This window comes from Saccostrea echinata, unplaced genomic scaffold (genome assembly GCF_033153115.1).
Source record: "Saccostrea echinata isolate AGI-Se365-2 ecotype Australia unplaced genomic scaffold, CSIRO_AGI_Sech_v1 ptg000004l, whole genome shotgun sequence".
NCBI lineage: Eukaryota > Metazoa > Mollusca > Bivalvia > Ostreida > Ostreidae > Saccostrea > Saccostrea echinata.
Window position 1 is genome coordinate 8,697,836 of NW_026889753.1, and position 19,760 is coordinate 8,717,595.

A 19,760-nucleotide genomic window follows, 5' to 3' on the forward strand; every position below is an offset into this window, starting at 1 on the left:
TATTTTAATTCGAGTGAATGAGAGTTTTGTACGCCTGTCAGGTATCTAATTACTGAATAAGTGGTGAATATGACAATACATTGTGCTTATTATCATATAATTGCAATTAATTGATTATGGGCATTTTGGGAGTGCATGATCATAAGATCTTTTTTCGGATTCACCCCCTTGTAAACGTATTTCGAATGACAGGAAATATGTACTGGATCCGCCTCTGTTCGGGCACCTGCAACCGCTAGATACAGTACTCCTGTGTGTTTGTACTATGTATATACCACGGTATACAGTTCCAATCGATAACAATAGACGGTAGTCTGAAGATGTATACACGGTCCAATTCATTACGGCCGAAACACTGAAAAGGGCAATCTTGAACTGAATTTCCCATTCTTTCTTTCAAACAGACACTTTCATATGTTTTAATTTGATGAAAAAGCATACAGATATAAAGTAGTATCTACTACTATATTTATATAAATATGAGCAAATTTGAGTGAGACTGATAATTTTGATAACTTAACGGGGGCAAAGGTGCAGTGCTTGTTTAAAATGCAATTGAAATTAGTTGTATTACTATAATACAACCAGGGACCTATATACTAGTATATAAGTCCCTGATACAACACCATAGTCACCATATTGTTACTCAATGCAATTTTTTGTTAATTTTACCACTTCAACCTTTTTATCACCATGATCACCACAAGCATTACACCGTGTCACATCTGAAAACAATTCCTAACAAATTAATAAAATAATATTCCATCACACAGGAATAAAAATTATGCTATGTGTATGTTATTTACAAATGTGTGTAATTAACAATTATCGTTGTTACTTAGCGGACATATTAGCTTAACAGCCTGTATGCGACTGACACCTAACTCTTTTTTTTTAACTTTTGACGTTTGGCCTTTGTGCTGTACAATGACCCGATGACCTCAAGACTGACAGTGAAAACACTGATACAAGTTTGTAATCATTATCATTAACTGAACCATTTGTAGTTCACCTGGTCCTAACTGCTCAAAGGAGGCCTACCATTTACTGTAAAAACAATACGATACTACTATAGATATGTTATTTTAAAAACGTTACGTCACTGCATGCCAATTATCTTAATTACTGTGAAAACAATACGATACTACAACTATGTTATTTTAAAAACGTTACGTCACTGCCAATTATCTTATAATGAAGAAAAAATAATTTTACAAAAAAAAAAAAAAAAAAAAAAAAAAAAAAAAAACTCTCGCTTTGAAGACATGCAAGTGATCATTGGATTAAAGAAAACCACAAATATCATGCAATTATTTTAATTCTACTGGCTAAAGCTTTAATCATGTTAATGAAATGATTAAGAGAAACCTATAATTAGATGTTGAACCCCCCCACCACCACCACTATTATAGTCTTTCGGTTTGGTAAATTTTCATTCAGATGCTGGTTAGCCCCCCCCCCCCCCCCCAACACACACACACTTCTTGCTGTGTAAGCCCAAAAACTGGCAAATTTTCAGGATTTGAAAAACAAGGTACCAAGAAGTAAGAGAAAGGTCCAGCCCCCCCCCCCCTCAATAGGATTTAGATTTTAGGGGGGGTAAGTATTTTTGGGAGGCGCCCCTTTTAAAAAGAAACATTAGCATGATTAGTACGGATCCGAAGAATATTTACTACCTTTAAAGAAGTAGAAGTTTTGACATGAACAAAAGGACAATGGCCACCCTGCCAAGCCCCCTTCAGGGCTTGTCTTCTTTTTCACTTCTGGCATGTCTGCTAGCCGTGAAATTTTTAAATCGGGTTAATATGTCTCTGATATTAAGGAGTTCGTAAAGGTTCTAAAAACAAATGTTAACATTACAGAAAAAAGAGCATTTCAATGACAAATATATAGATGCTTCGAACTCAGAAAATTTAATCCAACCATTGATAAGCTTGGATAATCATTACTAATTATAAATTATGTGTAAGTTTAATCGTTGGTTATTTTTATGTAGTATGACCGTGATTTTCAAAGTCTGAAATATACAACATTAATTTTGAGTTCACATGTACTCTCTTATATTACACAGCCTTCGTTATTTTTGCAATGCTACCATGCACTTGCATGAATACAGGACTACCAATATCAGGGTTGTCCCCAAGAATTAAAATAGCAGGGAACACTGATGGGGGTCTCGGGTTCCTCCTCTACATGTAACAGGGATTTGAGTGGGAATGCCAGATTAACCGCGCGGGACATTATGTCTTTAAAGGCGGGGAAATTCCCCGGCTCCCGGGTCTTAGGGACAATCCTGTCAACATTATGTAATGACAGATATCGATTGGTGTGAAGCCGAATTCTTGAATATATGTCTTGGTTTCGATATGCCGCTATTAGCCGGTAATTCTATAAGGTGTGAATTCAGCCCTGCGGGTGAATTTTGCAATCGATTTTCAATCAAAGGTGTGAATTGAAAGATCGATAGCATGCAGTATTTTAAATCACTGATTAATTGTACCCCCTATTACATGATTTCCGTGCATTTGCATGGGATGAAATAGTATTTAACGGTTTCAAGAATAAAATACAAATTAATCTACCGAAATGCCAGTATACATGTACGTACATTGTACCATGTCATATAGTTTGCATATCCCGTACCACAAAAGATTTGTTTTGAATACATTAAATGGATTGGAAACAAATTTATATAACTTCGTAAGTTCCTCTTAGAACAACATTTATTAAAGGCAGATCCCCCCCCCCCCAAAAAAAAGATTAAAAAAAAAAAATCAATGGCTTTATGTATTAATGAATCAGTTTAGCCATATAGTTTAATTTTTCTAGTTAACAAAAGAAATTAATGTAACTTGTTATGAATTATTTCATCATGATTGTAAATCATTGTCAATTCTTAACATTTGTAACCCTGACCTTCTTGGAGAGGACTTATATAGGTCATGCCTGATGTCCAATCTGATGTCCAATCCAATTATGTAAACTGACTTTACATAATAAAATACTGATTAAATTAATAGTTTAATTTTTCATTCAAAGTTTCTCGAATAAGAATTTTAAACATAGCTAGATTATTTTTTTTAAAATATGTACAATTTTGTTTAATGTTTGATGTGTTTAGAAATTTGATATTTCTATCATTTACAAACAATTAAATGATTAAATCCAAAGTCTTTTGGAAGTCCGATTTCCTTGTCTCAAAGTTACAAATAAAATTAATGATCCGATTGGGAAGGGGTGGCGGATCACAGTCACGCTTTCGTGAACTGTGACAATGGCTGATTATCGGGTGTAAACAGAGGTGAACATCGATAGCAGATATATACACATTGTAAGTTCATCGATGTGTAGCGGATGTGTTCATATAGGATAGGACTATACATGCTATAGGGGAAGGGGTGCTTTATGCGATCTAATGCGTTTGCCATGCTGAATTAATTATTTTTTCTTTATTTTCACATTAATTTTCGGACGTCATTTTGCATAGTTTTCAGGTTTCTTCGAAAGATATAGATGTCTAGAACAAATGTGTTGTAAAAACAATGATTACAAAAGAATTCACTGATTAAGTTTTTGTTTGTGTACTTTGGTTTGCTGAAAGAATAAAAATAAGCAAATATAGACCAGAACTATAAAGGGTCCAGTTTTTCTGTTATATATATAGTCACAGTCTACGATAATATGAAAAGGTTAGAAAATATCCGAACCCCTTCTATATTGTTATGTTTGCTAATTGCTAATTGTTCTACATGTAATTAGGAGCTCTCGAGGATTCAACCCCGTATAATAAAAGATTCTGAAAGCAAAAATCTATTTAAGAAAGATAATCAAAAAAAGGGGGGTGGTGGTTAACTTCTTTGGGCTAAATAGCCATGTATGCGGTACGTGCGTGTAAACGTGAATAAATCAAGGTAATTAATTGATAGGAAATGATGTTTGTATAGAAAAAATTGGATGTATCATTTATGTCAAATTAACAACATATCACTTTTATTTTAGGGTAAAAGAGGGAACAGGAGGGACGGAAAAATTTCGATCTAACTATAAACGATATAATTGTTTTCTCGAAACTTATTAATTGCAAATAAAACTAAGAAGTAAAATCAGAGCTACGATAAAACTGTGTTATGAACGTGTTAATTCAGTTCTTTATTCCGTGGGACTTCATTCCGTGTAATAAGCAAAGTCACCCAAAACATCATCGTAATAGCCCACGCAGCTACTGAATAATCAGATAATTATATAGCCATGCAAGACCGCCCAGGTTTTCCACTTATATAACATTTCAGCATGTAGCTTTCATTGCGTTTTATTTAGCTGATCAGGCAAAAAAAAAAAAAACAAAAAAAAAACAAAAAAAAAAACACACACACACACAGAGAACGATTTCGCAAGTATCATATTATAAGTAAAAAAACGTACTAAATAATTGTCATTATTCTAAATGAAAAAAAAAAGTAACAGAAAAAAATACTTTGGATTCCGATTTAAGATTTCTCTGTGTTGTTCATGTTTTAGTCAACACTTGGTCCAAGTCAGAAGAGCGCTTTATGAACAGAATAGAAACATCACCTGTCGGCTATCCCTATCGTAGAAGTCTATTGTAACAAGGATTAATTCATGCAAGTTTTAAATCAATCTATTTGATTTAGCATGTGTGAATTACTCCACTAACATCACCAGTTGACCTGTCCATTCTGCTGTCATTACAGACAAGCAACTTTGTTTACATGTAACTGATGTAAGTTATTGGCATGCTATAAATCCTGGCAAGTTGAATGGGGACCTATATAACTTTATTTAGGCCTGTATATACCTGAATGGAACATGACAAAAAATATTTGGTTTATTTTTGACACATGTATGTACAATTTGTTGATAATATAGTACATTAGGTTGTGAGCATTTTAAATTAAACTGTAAAACACTTTGTTTATTGTACAGTTGCATGATTGACTCTGATCAGTATTTTATGAGGTGAATATTAGGGGAGGGGTGTAATTTATATTAGGTTTCTGTCTTACCCGAGGCAAGTTTAATAGATGATCAAGATCCAGAAATTGATGGTGGATCCAAAGGGAATGGGATTCAAGATTTTGAAGATATTTATTGATTATTTATTTTAAATGTAACGTCAAATATCAAGACTTTAAATCAATATGAATATTTTTAATGAGTGACTGGGATCCAAAATATTGGTAGGTGGATCTTGGGATAATTTCTTTTTCTTTAATAATTATGTCTAATTGACTTCAAAGTCATGTGTGAACAAGATCCAAACTTATGAATGGTGGATCCAAGGGGAGTGGAAATTAAAAATTTTAAATATATGTGGTGGATCAAAGGATTTTTATATTTTATTTCAGGGTATATAACTGTTTAGGTTTAGATATAAAACATTTAGCTTACTAGAAATGGATGACCATGATCCAAACTTATGAGTGGTGGATGTAAGGGGAGTGGGGATGAAAATTTGCCAACAGCTAGAAATGATTAAAAAGAGTTAACTATTTTCTTGACTATTTCATATGAAACTTTTTTAAACACGTTCCCATGAAATTAAGGAATAAATACACAAATAAATGAAAATATATATTTGTAATAACTATTAACTATTATAGAAAGACAAAGAAGAAAATGATGCATTTAAAAAGACAGTCTTTAGGAATTATCTTAGAGAAAATAAATATTGATATATGGGTTTTTTAACCCCTTGATGAAGAAATGTGGGGGAAAAAACCCCACATTACAATATAAGCAACACATGGGTTAAAAAACCCCACACTGAATTGTATGGGTAAATTTTCCCCATGGGGAAAATTTTAAACCCCATGGGGTTTTTGTGGGGTTTTTTATGGGGTAATTTTAAGTACATGTTTCCCCATGGGATTTTTATCTTTGCCACTTAATATCTCAAAAACTAGCTAAAAATGTTGGATTTTTTATTTCATAAATCAATTTAAATATAAAAACCCCACCATTTAAAAAAAATCCTAAGATAATAGCTTTAAAGGGAAAGGGTGCGCAAGTTCGGAAAAATGTCCATTCCGAAGTTGTCCGTCCCACTGTTTTACCATTGATTTGATATAATACAAATATGTATGAAGCTTTTTTTTTAAAGGTAATTGTTCTGTTATTCAGTAAAATATATTCAATTTGATACATGTATATTTGAGTTCACAGTGAGGTAAAATTAGATCATAGCTCTGAAATTAATATTGCAAATTCATATTTAAATACGAGGCTTGATCCAAATGTAATTTCACAACTGCTAGAAAATCTTTAATAATCGACAAACTTCAACAAAACTTCCATCTATTTTGACTATTGCCCTACGGTGAACTTTATGACCCTTGGTAATTGAGTCTCTCTCTCTCTCTCTCGTGTTCTACTAATCAGCGTTTGTTTTTTTGAAAACAATACATGTATATTCGCACTGGGTTTTTTTCTATTTAAGATATAAACAGTACATACGCGCAGGAATATAAAGATGCCGCTGGTGACAATAGCCGTTATTTTTGGGCCTCTTCCTACGAGGATCTGCCCTCTATTGAAGCTGCCGTTTTATCAGCAATTACCAATTGTCCGACTCCACAAATTACAACCACCACTGGTGTCTCCTTAAGAAACAAAGACGTCAGTAAGCAAATAATTTTTATTGTTGGACTTTTACTTTATTAAACATATACACACGCACACTTGATTATGATAGTGCTAACCTGCATTTTTTGGTTGTAGCAACCCTGTTTATTAAAATTTCATTAAATTCCATTTTCCAGCTGCTCCGTGTCTTAACAGTTTAATATATATGTACCCAAAGGATTTGACAGCAAACACAGGGGGATCAAGAGGTATTGTACAATTTATCATTACTTTCATTTCGTTATTAAAAGCATTATATAATTCTATATAAGAATTCAAGTTATAGTTTATCATTGAAGAAGGTAACGTTTTGTTTTTTATGAGATCAAATTTCTTTTCTTGGATAAATCGGAAAGGGGTAGGTATGATAAAAGAAACCAGACTCTTGTTAACTCTACAATTATATTATTCCAATCTATCGCTTTATTAACTTCCTGCAATTTGATAGGACAAGAACAAATTCCAGAAAGAGTATACACATCGATAAATCTGATCAACCGGAGCTATTTTGTAGACCTTGTTTTTACCGTAAAAAATTCGGCTGACTCCATGTTCTCGGAGGTTCTCAATGTACCTTGCTTGAAACTAAACATAAAATTTACGGAATATATTTGACTTCACATGTGCCCGGGTTTGCCCCCCCCCCCCGGTACAACACTGAGGACATAATACGGTATGCTGCCACCCTCTACGAACTACAACTCTATTTTTTCATCAGATTACTAAAAACAATGTTGCCATGATAATTAAGATTGAATTTACTTGTATACTATTTGCTTAATTTTTGAAATCTCAGTTTTCCACCTGATTTCAACAAAACCTCGTCAAGATTCTTTATCGGGCGTATATAGAACGTACTCGTATTAACTGCAATTGTTTTCTTAGACGAAATGAAGTATACGCTGTTAGTGCGACAGTTTTATCATTTTCTTTCTTTTTTTCCCATTAGGAATGATGTACCTGATGACAGATTATGTATTTATAATAACCACCTGCTCACGTATCACGTCCTGGGAGTTTTCCTACTCGAGATCTGGATGGATAGATTTTATGGTGTGGAGACCTACTGGGAATAATTATAAGCTGGTAGCTTACAACACAATTTATGTTGAAGGTATTCATTTCAATTTTCACTTGTTGTGAGGACGTTGGTCTCCTATAAATTTACTCATCCTTCTTTAAAAAAACAGTTTGATGATATTTTAAATGTTTATATTTATGCCTATGATGTTACTAGTATTCTGTAAAATGAAAGGAGATGGGTGAACAAGGCGCGCAGAATGCCTATAGCTTCGGATACATAAAAATCATAATCAATTTGTGAATATAGTAAAGTTCTCATCATTGAAATTTATGATGTTATGATAAACAAAATTTTTCTGAGAAAAATTTTCTCGGCAAAAATTGCTCTGTTATTAAAAAAAAATAATGTGGTATTCGTGGGGTTCGAACCCTAACAATAAAAATCCTGAGTATCATTTTCTTTTGAGAGTAACACGCTAACCACTACGCTACACAACTCTTGATGAATGGTGGCATTTAAATCATGTTTGCGATATGACCCTTGACTAAATGGACTTCTATTTCTATAAAAGATTCGAATGTTGTGTCATAAAAGTGTATTTTAAAGGTAGAGTGCGTCTTTGCTCCATGTTCTTATTAACCAAAAATGTATATTTTTACACAAACTTTGAGAATAAACTTTGAAAAATATGGAGCGAAGACCCACTCATATAGAAAATTTGTGTTATAATATGAGAAAATAATACTTTTTGCCCTCTTTAGTGTGTGTATGCTATTTCATAAGCAAATAATTTCAAGCTTTGGGAGATTTTAACAAATTGTGGAGATTTTACATAAAGTATACTTTAATGTTAGATGAAATATCAAATAAAATTTTGTTATAATTGAAATTTAATTTTCACCTTCATGTTTGTCGCACTATAGGCATTGCGGCATTGCGCTCGCCTTGTTCGCCCATCTTCTTTTGGTGATTCCTAATTTTCAGTTTTACAAGCCACACATATTGCAGCACATTGCATAAAATTGATTCGTATTTTAATTTTCGCCAAAGGGATATATATTCGAAATAAGGCTGTAATATTTACATGTATATATCACTGTTTACGGTATTGAAAGAAGGAAAGCTTTGGGTTATTACATTATTTCTTGTTACATTCATTCACTGGTCACTTTAATTTAATTTTATTTAATAGCATTAATCTGAAATTGTCGGGAATTCTTTCCCCGATTTCATTATTCTTAGATATACAATCAATCAAACCGCAGGAATATGGTTGAAATATTGCCTACTCGGCGTAAAACAATATACATTCATTATTCTGAAACCTGGTATGTAGCCATTTCATAGTTTATGAAGATAAACCCTTACTCCTGAAAGTAAATACAATAAACATACATTTTAATATTAAACTAATGAATACATGCAAGTACAAAAGTATTTCTTTATGGATGAGGAATCTAGATAATTCATCTAATTTTAATTAATCTTAATTTGCGTAATAAAGTGTGAGTGTATGAAAGGTATATGTATAACTGATATGAAAATCGTAAAATACATGTATGTATATAGAAGGGTAAATTGTAAGTTATTTTCATTCATTCCTGCGTCTTTAGCAGTGGATTAGTGAATTTGCTATAATTTCACATATTGTTATAGGTCATTTAAATTATATCTGAGGTAATAAAAAAATTAAGGAATTCACCTGATACCATAAACTGGTATATGATAGAATGTGATCATATTGGATTAATATTAATATAAATCTTATAAAAAAAATTGGTAGTTATGAAATATTTCTACAAACTAGAAATAGAATGTTCATAAAAGTAGTTATTACCGAATTGTCCGAGTAATGTGCGACCTCATTTTTTTAAATTGAGTTATTCAAATGGCCTAATATTAATTATTTGTAAAATGTGTATATGTTTTCAATGTCATTTGTATATGCTTTCTAAATACCTATGTGTTTTGAAGTTGTTATTCTTGTAGGGTTGAATATTCCATACATTTCATTGATAAACTCAATACATTTGGATTTATAACACCCTGTCACTGTCTTGTTATTAATGAAGAACCGGTTACACATACATGACACAACTATCCATATTCATGATCCTTTTCAGGTGTTAATTCGACTATTTACACCGTTGTGGAATACGAAAGAATTGCTGTTCTGGAAAATGATGTCATTGGATGGTAAGAACTACTGTACTTAGGAAAATGTCCAGGCTTTACCGAAGTTTGAATTACTAAGCATGTTTCTGAAAGCTATTTTCTAGTACTTAAAAAGAAGTGAATATAAGAAACAGTGATAAGATTACGAACAGTGATCAATCCCTAGTCCAGAAAAAATATAATATATATATATATATCGTGAACAGGGCTGAAAAACGGACCCCCAGAAAAAAAAGTTGCCTTGGAAGAGTAAGCACCCCCTGTCGACCATTCACATCCGGCTTGAGCCCACTGTATTGAGATTAATGGAGTAATCCCTTGTGAAAATTGGAATAAAAACAATATTATGGCCAAAATTGTTGGGAAATATATCAGACAAAAAGTTGTAGTTGCAAACAAATTCATTATAACGACACTAGAATTTGCAAAATGCTGACCTTCAACGAAGTAATTGAATGCCCAGTAGCATCTATTGATTTGTCAGTAGCCTGTCTCGGTTTGAAAATTTATCATGACTTATTTTTTTTTAACCCTTTCGACGCCAAAGCGACATAAATGTCGTTTACTGTGTCAACGCCAAACCGACAAAAATGTCGTTTTTAATAGATGTTTTACTTTTTCTTTTATTAACCATATACCTTACGTGTAATTAAACACAATGATATTTATATTTTGACACGAGTATAGGTCTTTATTTTCACATAGGTACTGGTCTAAATATGACATCATATTTCTTACGTTGACGTTAAATAATGACGTCAGTTTTGGAGTACGCTAGCATTGTAAATAAAGTATGGCGCACTTTCCGTTAGCAATTTTATGTTTCATTGTTGCCGGAAAGTTTTACACTTATTTTCTGCGGTGATACATAGCCTACATGCATATATTTTTTTCAGAGAGAGAGAGTGAGAGAGAGAGAGATACGTGTCCTTTATATTATAAGTGGTTCTTTATTCTGAATAACACCTTATGAAATGTATTTAGCCATTTTGTTCCCTAGTTAATCATATTGATATACACGATTAGACAGGCTCAGGGTGTAGCGTCGATTTCCAAATGAGTGTGGGTGGTGGTGCCGGGGGGGAGGGGGGGGGGGCAGAGATAATTGACAAGCAAAAAAAAATTCCGAATAAAAAGGCAACCGTGAAAAGTTCAACCTGAAAAAGAGACCCCATCTTTATTCGGATATAAATACTGGTAACATGGGATATTTGAAGCTACTACAACAAATGAGGAGGGGAGGGGGCAAACAGCCCCTATATAAATAATTCTATACTAAATTAACACACAATTAAACGTAGGATGAGGGCACAAATTTTTGCAAAAAAATAAATAAATAAATAAATTTTGCTAAAAAATTTCAATAATGGATCTCCAAGAGCATAATACTCAGTGTTGAAGAAAATAACAATTACATCGTCAGTGATTTTATGCTTGAAAATAATTATGTATGAAGAAGAAGAAACAATAGAATAAGCAATAGATTACGCTGTAAAGAAACTATGATTGAACTTTTGAGAAATGGTCATATGGCGAAAATCTTTTGAAAATAAATCACTGATCTAGAAGGAAAAAATACTTTTACATATAACAAGTGGTTATGGGTGTAATTCAGATATTTTAAAAATGTTCAAAATCATCAACCACGTCACACCAATCGGAAGGCACAAAGACAGTCAAAAAAATCTATACATTATGAGAAAGATGAAAATTAAAGCAACGGTGAAGTTTTGAGCAAAAAAAAAACAAACAAAAACAAAAACAAAAAAACCGGAGATTCGTGCAAAACTTTGATGACCGTGAAATTATGTAAAAAAGCGTTTTGTTTGTTTGTTCATTTTTTGTTTGTTTGTTTGTTGTTTTTTTTTAACTTATTATTGAAATAAATTAGCCCTGCTTGGAAGTCGAGTTTCAACTCTGATGTCTCTATCACTGTGTTATTTAGTGATAAATTAAAAGCTTGAACCTGTAAAATAGGACAGGAGACGTCAGTAGAATTTAACGTGTTTATTTCTTGAAGTCCGAGGAAAAAGTACATAAGATAATCATTGAATCACAAAATAGTACTAGCAAATGCCACTGTAAAAATTTAAACACGCGGTGGCACAGATAATTTCACTGCTCATTACACCTTTAAAACAATTATTAAGTTACACATTTGTTTACAGATAATAAGCATTGCTATGACGTATTATATAAAAGTATACTGTAAGTAACAAAATAAGATGTGTGGTGACACAATAGTTTCATGTGTAAGGGCACCATTAAAACAAAATTGCACATCATTGACTTTACAGATATTGAGTGATACAAATGAAATCTTATTAGAATAATGAAATGGAAATAAAATTTAAATGGGGAAATTTACTCAAACAATAGAACTTCGCTTTGCATTGAGAGATATTATTTCATACAGATGAATACAGACCAAAACATAAGCACATGGCTTTGTTTACATTAACACTTAATGACTTCCGGTGAAAAGATCTTAACTTCCGGTAGCTTAGAAAAGGGGGGGATGATTCTTAAACAAACATACAAATAAAGGACGCTTCAAAGAAATCTACACAAACTACATGAAAAATGCTACAAAACTATAATACTACTTGGTTACATGATAACGAGAAAAGTGCACATGTACTGAGCTTTGAGGTCGCATGTAAAACAATGAAATCTTACAATCTTGCAATCGAGATCAGCAATACAAGTTGAATTAGCATGTGAAATACAAATTAAACAATAAAAAGTTACTTACAATAGAAAAACTTGCATACTGAATGCCAGTTAACGTTTCTTTTTGAAAGCCGAATGTTTGTTGTTTCATTTTCGCACAGGATTTAATTGTAAAAGTGAAAATCCAAATGGTTGAATACCGTTTTTCCGAAATAGAGAGTTTAAACAATTTACAATGTAAAAATTATGCTCAAAAGATGGTAAATGTAATTTCACATTAATTATAATAGAAAATAAGGAAACTTGAATTCTGAACAATGATTTGTTACAAAACAAAGGTCCACAATAAACCATTATGATTTTTGACAACTTTCCGAATAAAATGTTCATTTAACAGAAGCATTTGCATTATGAAAATTAAACACATAATATTGTACAAGCTATAAAATGTAACAAATGTAGACAAAAAGATATGTAAGTAAAACATAATTTACCTGTAAAATAGGACAGGAGACGTCAGTAGAATTTAACGTGTTTATTTCTTGAAGTCCGAGGAAAAAGTGATCGGACAATACAAGAAAGCGTCCCCTGTCCGGAACTTGAGTTAATCTTGTCAACATAATTGCATTGAAAAGGTGAGAAGAACAATGGGCTCAAAGGTGCCATCAAAAGGCGCGATTTGCCTAAGGGCTTATCTACGATATCGATGAAAAAGGGGAATGACACATGTGCGAAATTAAGTTTGTTTAATAAATTGATAGAGTGAATCGGCTTCTTTTGATTTGTGTGACACTAATTGATTTCTTTAGATTTCTAAAGAAAATTGTCAAAAAGAATGTAAGATATACTTATCACAATATAATTCTAGAGTCTGTACACAACAAAGGAATTTAAGAGAAATGGATAAACCGACATTGAAACGAAATAAATGAATTTATAGAAAATTAGAATTTAATGAAATAATGTTTCAGTTTGAAAAATTAAAAATAAATGTTGAAATGGATTTCTAAAAATAGAAAATCTGGGAGGGTCAATGTGAACCTATGATATCTCGATAGCCAGGATATCTCGACATTTTCTGAAAGTTCCGTTGACTTGTACATGACCTTTAGGAAAAAGGACACACACACCCTTACACACACACACACACCTTTCTGCTTTTAGAGAAAAAAAAACGTTTCTAATCCAATCGTGTGGTAACAGCCAAAAATACAAGTCATGTTCTGTAATTTCAAGATTCCGAGAAAGTGATATTTTTAAAATAATAACTAGGAAATGGATATTGCTTAACTGCATCGCCATATACAAAAAATATAAACGTTTATAATTATATGTACATTTTATTGCATCGAAGTATGAAAAGCTAAGATGTCAGGTTACCTGATGTCACGGAGGAAGATGAATAGATGACCTTAATTGCGAAAAAATAAATTCAAGTCACGCAAGATATTCAGTTTCAATTTCAGATTTAATGCAACTGTATTTCATTTTGCCCAGAAAAGCCCAGCTCCATTAAATGTGCATAATTATATAGAAAAGAGCCAAGAGTAGTACAAGTATCTCTTGGATGATTTTTTTAATTTTAGAACTTTTCGTCAATCTGAGTTGGAAACCAGACAATCGCTGTAAACATATTAGTAATTAATCTCTCGCGAGATTTCTTCAATTCCAGGAATCCAGAAAGGTCATTTCGGATCAAGCGCAATGCTACAAGGAATTTTATTTGAAATAATAAGCTTAAACATGACAAGTGACTGATGGCTATATTTCTATGTCCAGCAGGTGAAGTTAGATCACGAAGTTTCAAATCATTCCGACATCATTAAATGGTAAGATTGAAAATATGCTGCTCACGTCATTTCCATCTGTCAGAGTCAAAACAATTGATGATAGAGAATGAGTCTGAGAAAACATGGGATTGAAATTCTAGTTCGAAATTCATTTTCAATCCACCCCAGCTACTCTTGTGCGCACTGTGTTCGTGATAGATCCAGAAGACATATAATGTCAATTTCGGAATAGATTGACATTTATATAAATCAGGTAGAGTTTTCTGTCCAAAAATAGAAATAAGCAGAAAGTTTTTGAGTTTGGACAGCCCCCTCCCCCTTTTCTCGTTTTTGCTTGTCAACCGTTTTTCGGTGAAGAAGACTGAAATAAGATAAAATCTCTTGACATCCTTGAAATAAATATGTAATGTATTCTGTATTGTGAAGGCATCGACATAAATAAATTTGACCCCTCCCCCCCCCCCCCCTTATAATCAAATGGCCGTCCCATGAAAGAATACATCTATAACGTTTGATATTGGATTGAAAATTCTTATCTACATAATTTTCAAACTATTCGGGAATTAAAACTATTTGTCTTTTGAAGCATACATTAATACTTTGTCTATGAAATCAGCTTAAGTGGATGGAAAACCAACCTCAAACTTAAATTGTCAATCCACTGTTTTCTCAGACGTCCGTGTCGAATTGTACCCGCCCATATCATTATCGATCATCAGATAAGATGGAAATGACGTAAGCTGTATATTTCCAATCTTTCCAGTAAATGTTCCGCTGTCTATTGAATCTATTTTACAGAAACCAATTTACATGTTTTCTTTTTGAGATTTCAGTTTCGGCCTTTTTAAAAAACGATTGTTGTGTCCAAGTGATAAGCGTCGAGAGCACATGTAAAAGAAAAAGAAGACCACTTTTGATACAGTTTGATTTACTTGGAAAAAAAATAAGCAATTGACTAATAGTTTCAATTTTCATGAATGGAATAACCTTTCACAAAATAATCTTTTGACATCGTTATGTGCCTCTTTTTTTATGTTTCTATTCCATATCTAAGACAGGCGAAGAAATTGAATTGTATGAACAATGGAAACTTATTTAAAATATTTTATCAACGTATTTAAAAAGAATATCCGCTTGGAAGTAGAAAAAGATTTTTTTTATTTATGACTTTTTATGAACAGAATAAACTTTAAGAAAAAAAAAAAAATTCACACATTATAAATTCATCTGAATTAATTTTCCATTAGAATCCATCGGTGATACAAAAAATACTTGGGTGTTGTTATCTTCTCTTAACAAAGCTAGAGGCGAAAAAGAAACACGCTTGTGGTGGGTGGGGGGATGCGTGCTTATAACCGATATTAATTATTTGCTTTTTTGCGAGGGGATGGCCAGCTTTATGCGCGGTGCACTTGTTTGGGTTGGATTTCTTATTTCTCTAAGGGGCATCCGTGTATTTTGGGGGGGGGGGAGGGGGTAATGTTACAAGTGCTTTATATACTTTATTAATTGAGCTAGAGTATTAAATATAAAAAAAACCCTTTTGTGGAATTTTATTATTTTTTCGACTGAATATAAACCGTTTCCAGATCCTAAATTTCTAGACCCCCTCCTCCTCTCTTACGAAATAACTGGATCTGCCTCTAGAAGTATGAACTAAGGAGTCTTTTTCTTAGGACATACTAGTAGTTTAGAAGAAACAAATCAAATATTTTCTCAAGTTTTTATGTGTCAAAACGATTAAAATTATTTAAATAATTTTAAGAATGTTTAGAAACTGAATTTACGCACGCGGCATTCTTAGGTTTTCAGTCAGTAACGTCAACGTAGTTTTGAAGTGCCTTACTAAAATGCTCATAAAATACAGAAGAAAAATAATCAGATATGTTTTTTAAAGTTATTTATACATGTATTTGCATTCAGAAGGGGCCAGGCTATTTAAGGGCCCTTTACTCGTGACGGCAGTCATTTGTTTATAACATTTAGTAGATATGTTATTTGAAATTATAGATTAAACTCTCTTTTGTTATATTTAAAGAACTTTCCTTGCATATGCTAGCTACAGGATAAATATTGGCTAAATTTACTTTATGGCGATTAAAAATTACTGCAATGAATATGACTATATTATACGATTTTTCCTTGAAAACTATAAACATCCTATTATCTTGGTTAAACAGGTGCTTGTTTCATTATCAATTTGACGATTTTTCTGAAGCAATTATTTTACGTCCCAATTGACATCATAGTACGGCATCCATGACGTTATAGACGTAACTTTATTCGGCGTCGAAAGGGTTAAACCTCAACGGTATAAATTAAATAATTTGAACAGTCCACCACTTACGACGTCACTATGAAATTACGTCAATCATTATTGACAAAACAATGAATGGTCAGGTGACGAAACTATTTATACACAGACGTACATGTAATACGCCTTGCTTATAATGTTATGTAGGGAAACATTTGCAAATGTAAATATTTGTATATATTAATGTAAAACGTAACTCTGGATAGCTGACAGGCAGATCCAGAGCTTTGTATGTCAATGACGGTTTGCTGCAATATGTTTTAGGAAACGATTTGACGGAGCAAATATTTACCAGCATTCCAAAGAAAAACAAAGCCAGGCTAAGAATATATTGATGAAACGTCAGTGATATTCAAGTTGTGCATGTAGAACAAATTTGTAAATGTGATAACAAAATTGGCATAACGAATGTGGCCTTACACATCACATAACAAAATGTTCCCACGTTTGACACTTATTTTTATAAGTAAAAATACAAGACAATGACAGTTTTGGCATCTTGGAACGAATGATAAAATTGTACTTTTCTGTATCCATGTACTTTGTTAAACATTACAATTTACCGTAGTAGTATTCCCAAAGAAATCTTGATTTACAAGAAATAATGTGTTTTTTATAGGCGCTCCTTGGCTGATAATGATGGTGGTAATATAATCACAAACGGAGACTGCTTAGATGAGTGTGCCTTTGGATACCAGGCATACTCGGCCCAAACTTTACAGAGAGGAGACGAGTTCGATTGGAAAACGTCAGGCACCATAATAAATACAACAGCCTATGCTATCAAAGCTTGTCTTGAGGACAGTAAGAATATTTATTGTATCTTTCACTTGAAGCATTTTTTTGTAAGAATATAAATCACATATTTAATTATTTTCATCATTTTAGTATGGTGACCGTTTCTGGAGTGTTATCATATAATGCCAATGATTAAAATACACATGTTTATATATATTTCGTGTTAAATTCTTACATCAAACATCGATATTTCAGATTAGAGATGACTTAAATGCAAGTAATTTTGTAACTGAAAATATGGCTTTCAAGTAATAATTTCAATTTTCTTTTGGGCCTATTAGATGAAAGTTTTATAATTGTTGAGACCATAATTTCGATTTTCATTATGCTTTCATTTATTTCAGTTGATCGTAAAAGCGTGTCCCTTTTTAAAAGTTTAATTATTTCCTCTTCTAAATTTTTTTTCAGATACAATTATATCGTTCAACAACCCAAATCAATCTGCAGAGATACCTGACCACTTACCCCCTGGTTCCTTTGTGATGGTGTTGGAAGTGGGAGGGGCGGACTACGCTGAAAACGTGACGTACACCGTCATGCAACATCCCTCCTCTTCTTCCTCTGCCGCGTATTTTGTAGTGGATGAAATAGGTACAACCATGATATTATGCTAAAAGTAGATATATTCTTCAAAAAGTTTATCACCGGCATCCTTGAATTTGCTATTCTTCCAAATGTTTCATACGATTTGGGAACATGTTTGATCAATGAGGTACTGGATCCGTCTCTGAAAGTTTGTCTTCTTACTGTTTCGAAAAAAGTGATACTGAAGAGACTGTCAGTGTGTACCCAGGCCTCCTGATAACAGTTGTCGATGCAAAAAAACCAACAACAACAAAAAACCAAAACAAAAAACAAAACAAAACAAAACAAAAAAAAACGAAAAAAACAAAAAACAAAAACAAAGCAAAAACAAAACAAAAACAAAACAAACAAAAGTGAAATGGAAGATGTGCAAAGTACAGAAAGTTTCATACTTGTTAGGCCATTATTTACACTCTGATTTGTCTACGAATTTTTCCGTTAGTTACCGATCATCACATAGAGCACACGGCGGGTGTGACCTGTCGGCAGGGGATGCTCACTCCTCCATGGCACAATTTTCCACCTCTGATGTTTTTGGAGGTCCGTGTTTGCTCTGCTACCGATTTGTATTGTCTAAGTGAACTTTGAGCTTGAATACTGTACGTTATCTCCTTTTCCTCTAAAAAATAGTATTTCTCATGAATATAAACAATGAACTTTCTGTATAAAGTAATTTTGATGCATGGGGCATGATTTTAGGGCCAAGTAATGATATTTAATTCATTTGCATAACGCATTGCAATACTAGTAATCAAGATAATGCATGTGGGGAAAGACAAGGAAAAATAAACACAATCAAGCTTTTTTTCAGCTCAAGTAACGGTCGCAAAAAAGATGCAGAGAGCTACTGAGGTCAAGGACTATCTGTTACTGGTAGAAGCAAAGGATGCCTGTAATACAAGTGCCACAGTGACGGTTTCAATAGAATCACAAAATATGGTAATTTTTCATTTTCTTCAACATGATCCTCTGCAGTATTAATGTCATAATGCGACATTGAAAAACTTTTTCATTTTTCAATGAAAGGATTCCGTTATCAGAGATCGATTCCTTGAAAAAAGAAATAAAACGGATACTGTAGCATTTCTCGATGCTCCAGTCAGAGTAATAATTTTTTGTATCAGAAGACAGTGTCAGTTTTATTAATAAATCAAAATTAAACAATCCGTAACAGATTATTACCGCCGATATATTGCTGAAATATTGCCAACTCGGCAATAAACAAGATCAATCAATCAATTATTCAACAGATTATTAAGATTCTAATAGCACGATGCTTATTTGAGTATGTGCTTCAATAAATTACACATTACATCAAAGTTCAGGAACATTTTGTGTTGAGTCTCTCTTTGCTCAAACTCTAACCTGGCCTGTAACGAATGTGTAGAAAACATACCTTAAATAGAGGTAGCTGACCAGAAGGTATAACATGACATTGAATTGTTAATTTATATCGTAGAAGGTTCTTCTTTATCAATTTAACCGATTGATAGTATATACTCATCCTATAGGCGCCAGATCATTCAACTTCAAGTGTTTTAGAGGTCCATGTTTTATCCTGTTCAGGATTAGTACATTTACAGGATAAATAATATTGATCGCTGTTCATCATCTTCACCTTTTTACTGAATTTAGTCAATTTACTTAATTTACTGAATATTTGATATCAGATTAAGGGAACTGTATTTGGACATCAAGTACAACTGGGTTTACACTCAGATTCTTTAGTGTTTCACAAAAAATCATGTTACTTATTATT

General features: G+C 32.7%; 2 protein-coding genes across 2 annotated transcripts in view; one reads left to right on the top strand and one right to left on the bottom strand.

The window, feature by feature from the left end:
- Nucleotides 1–19,760, bottom strand: part of LOC133179124 (collagen alpha-5(VI) chain-like) — a 284,568-nt gene that overhangs the window by 182,531 nt on the left and 82,277 nt on the right. The window lies entirely within an intron of this gene.
- Nucleotides 1–19,760, top strand: part of LOC133179212 (collagen alpha-5(VI) chain-like) — a 65,638-nt gene that overhangs the window by 36,240 nt on the left and 9,638 nt on the right. The window contains 7 exon segments of the mRNA XM_061314004.1: nt 6,458–6,640; nt 6,780–6,851; nt 7,592–7,756; nt 9,790–9,862; nt 17,238–17,422; nt 17,825–18,007; nt 18,813–18,940. Coding sequence (XP_061169988.1) covers nt 6,458–6,640; nt 6,780–6,851; nt 7,592–7,756; nt 9,790–9,862; nt 17,238–17,422; nt 17,825–18,007; nt 18,813–18,940 — 989 coding nt within the window.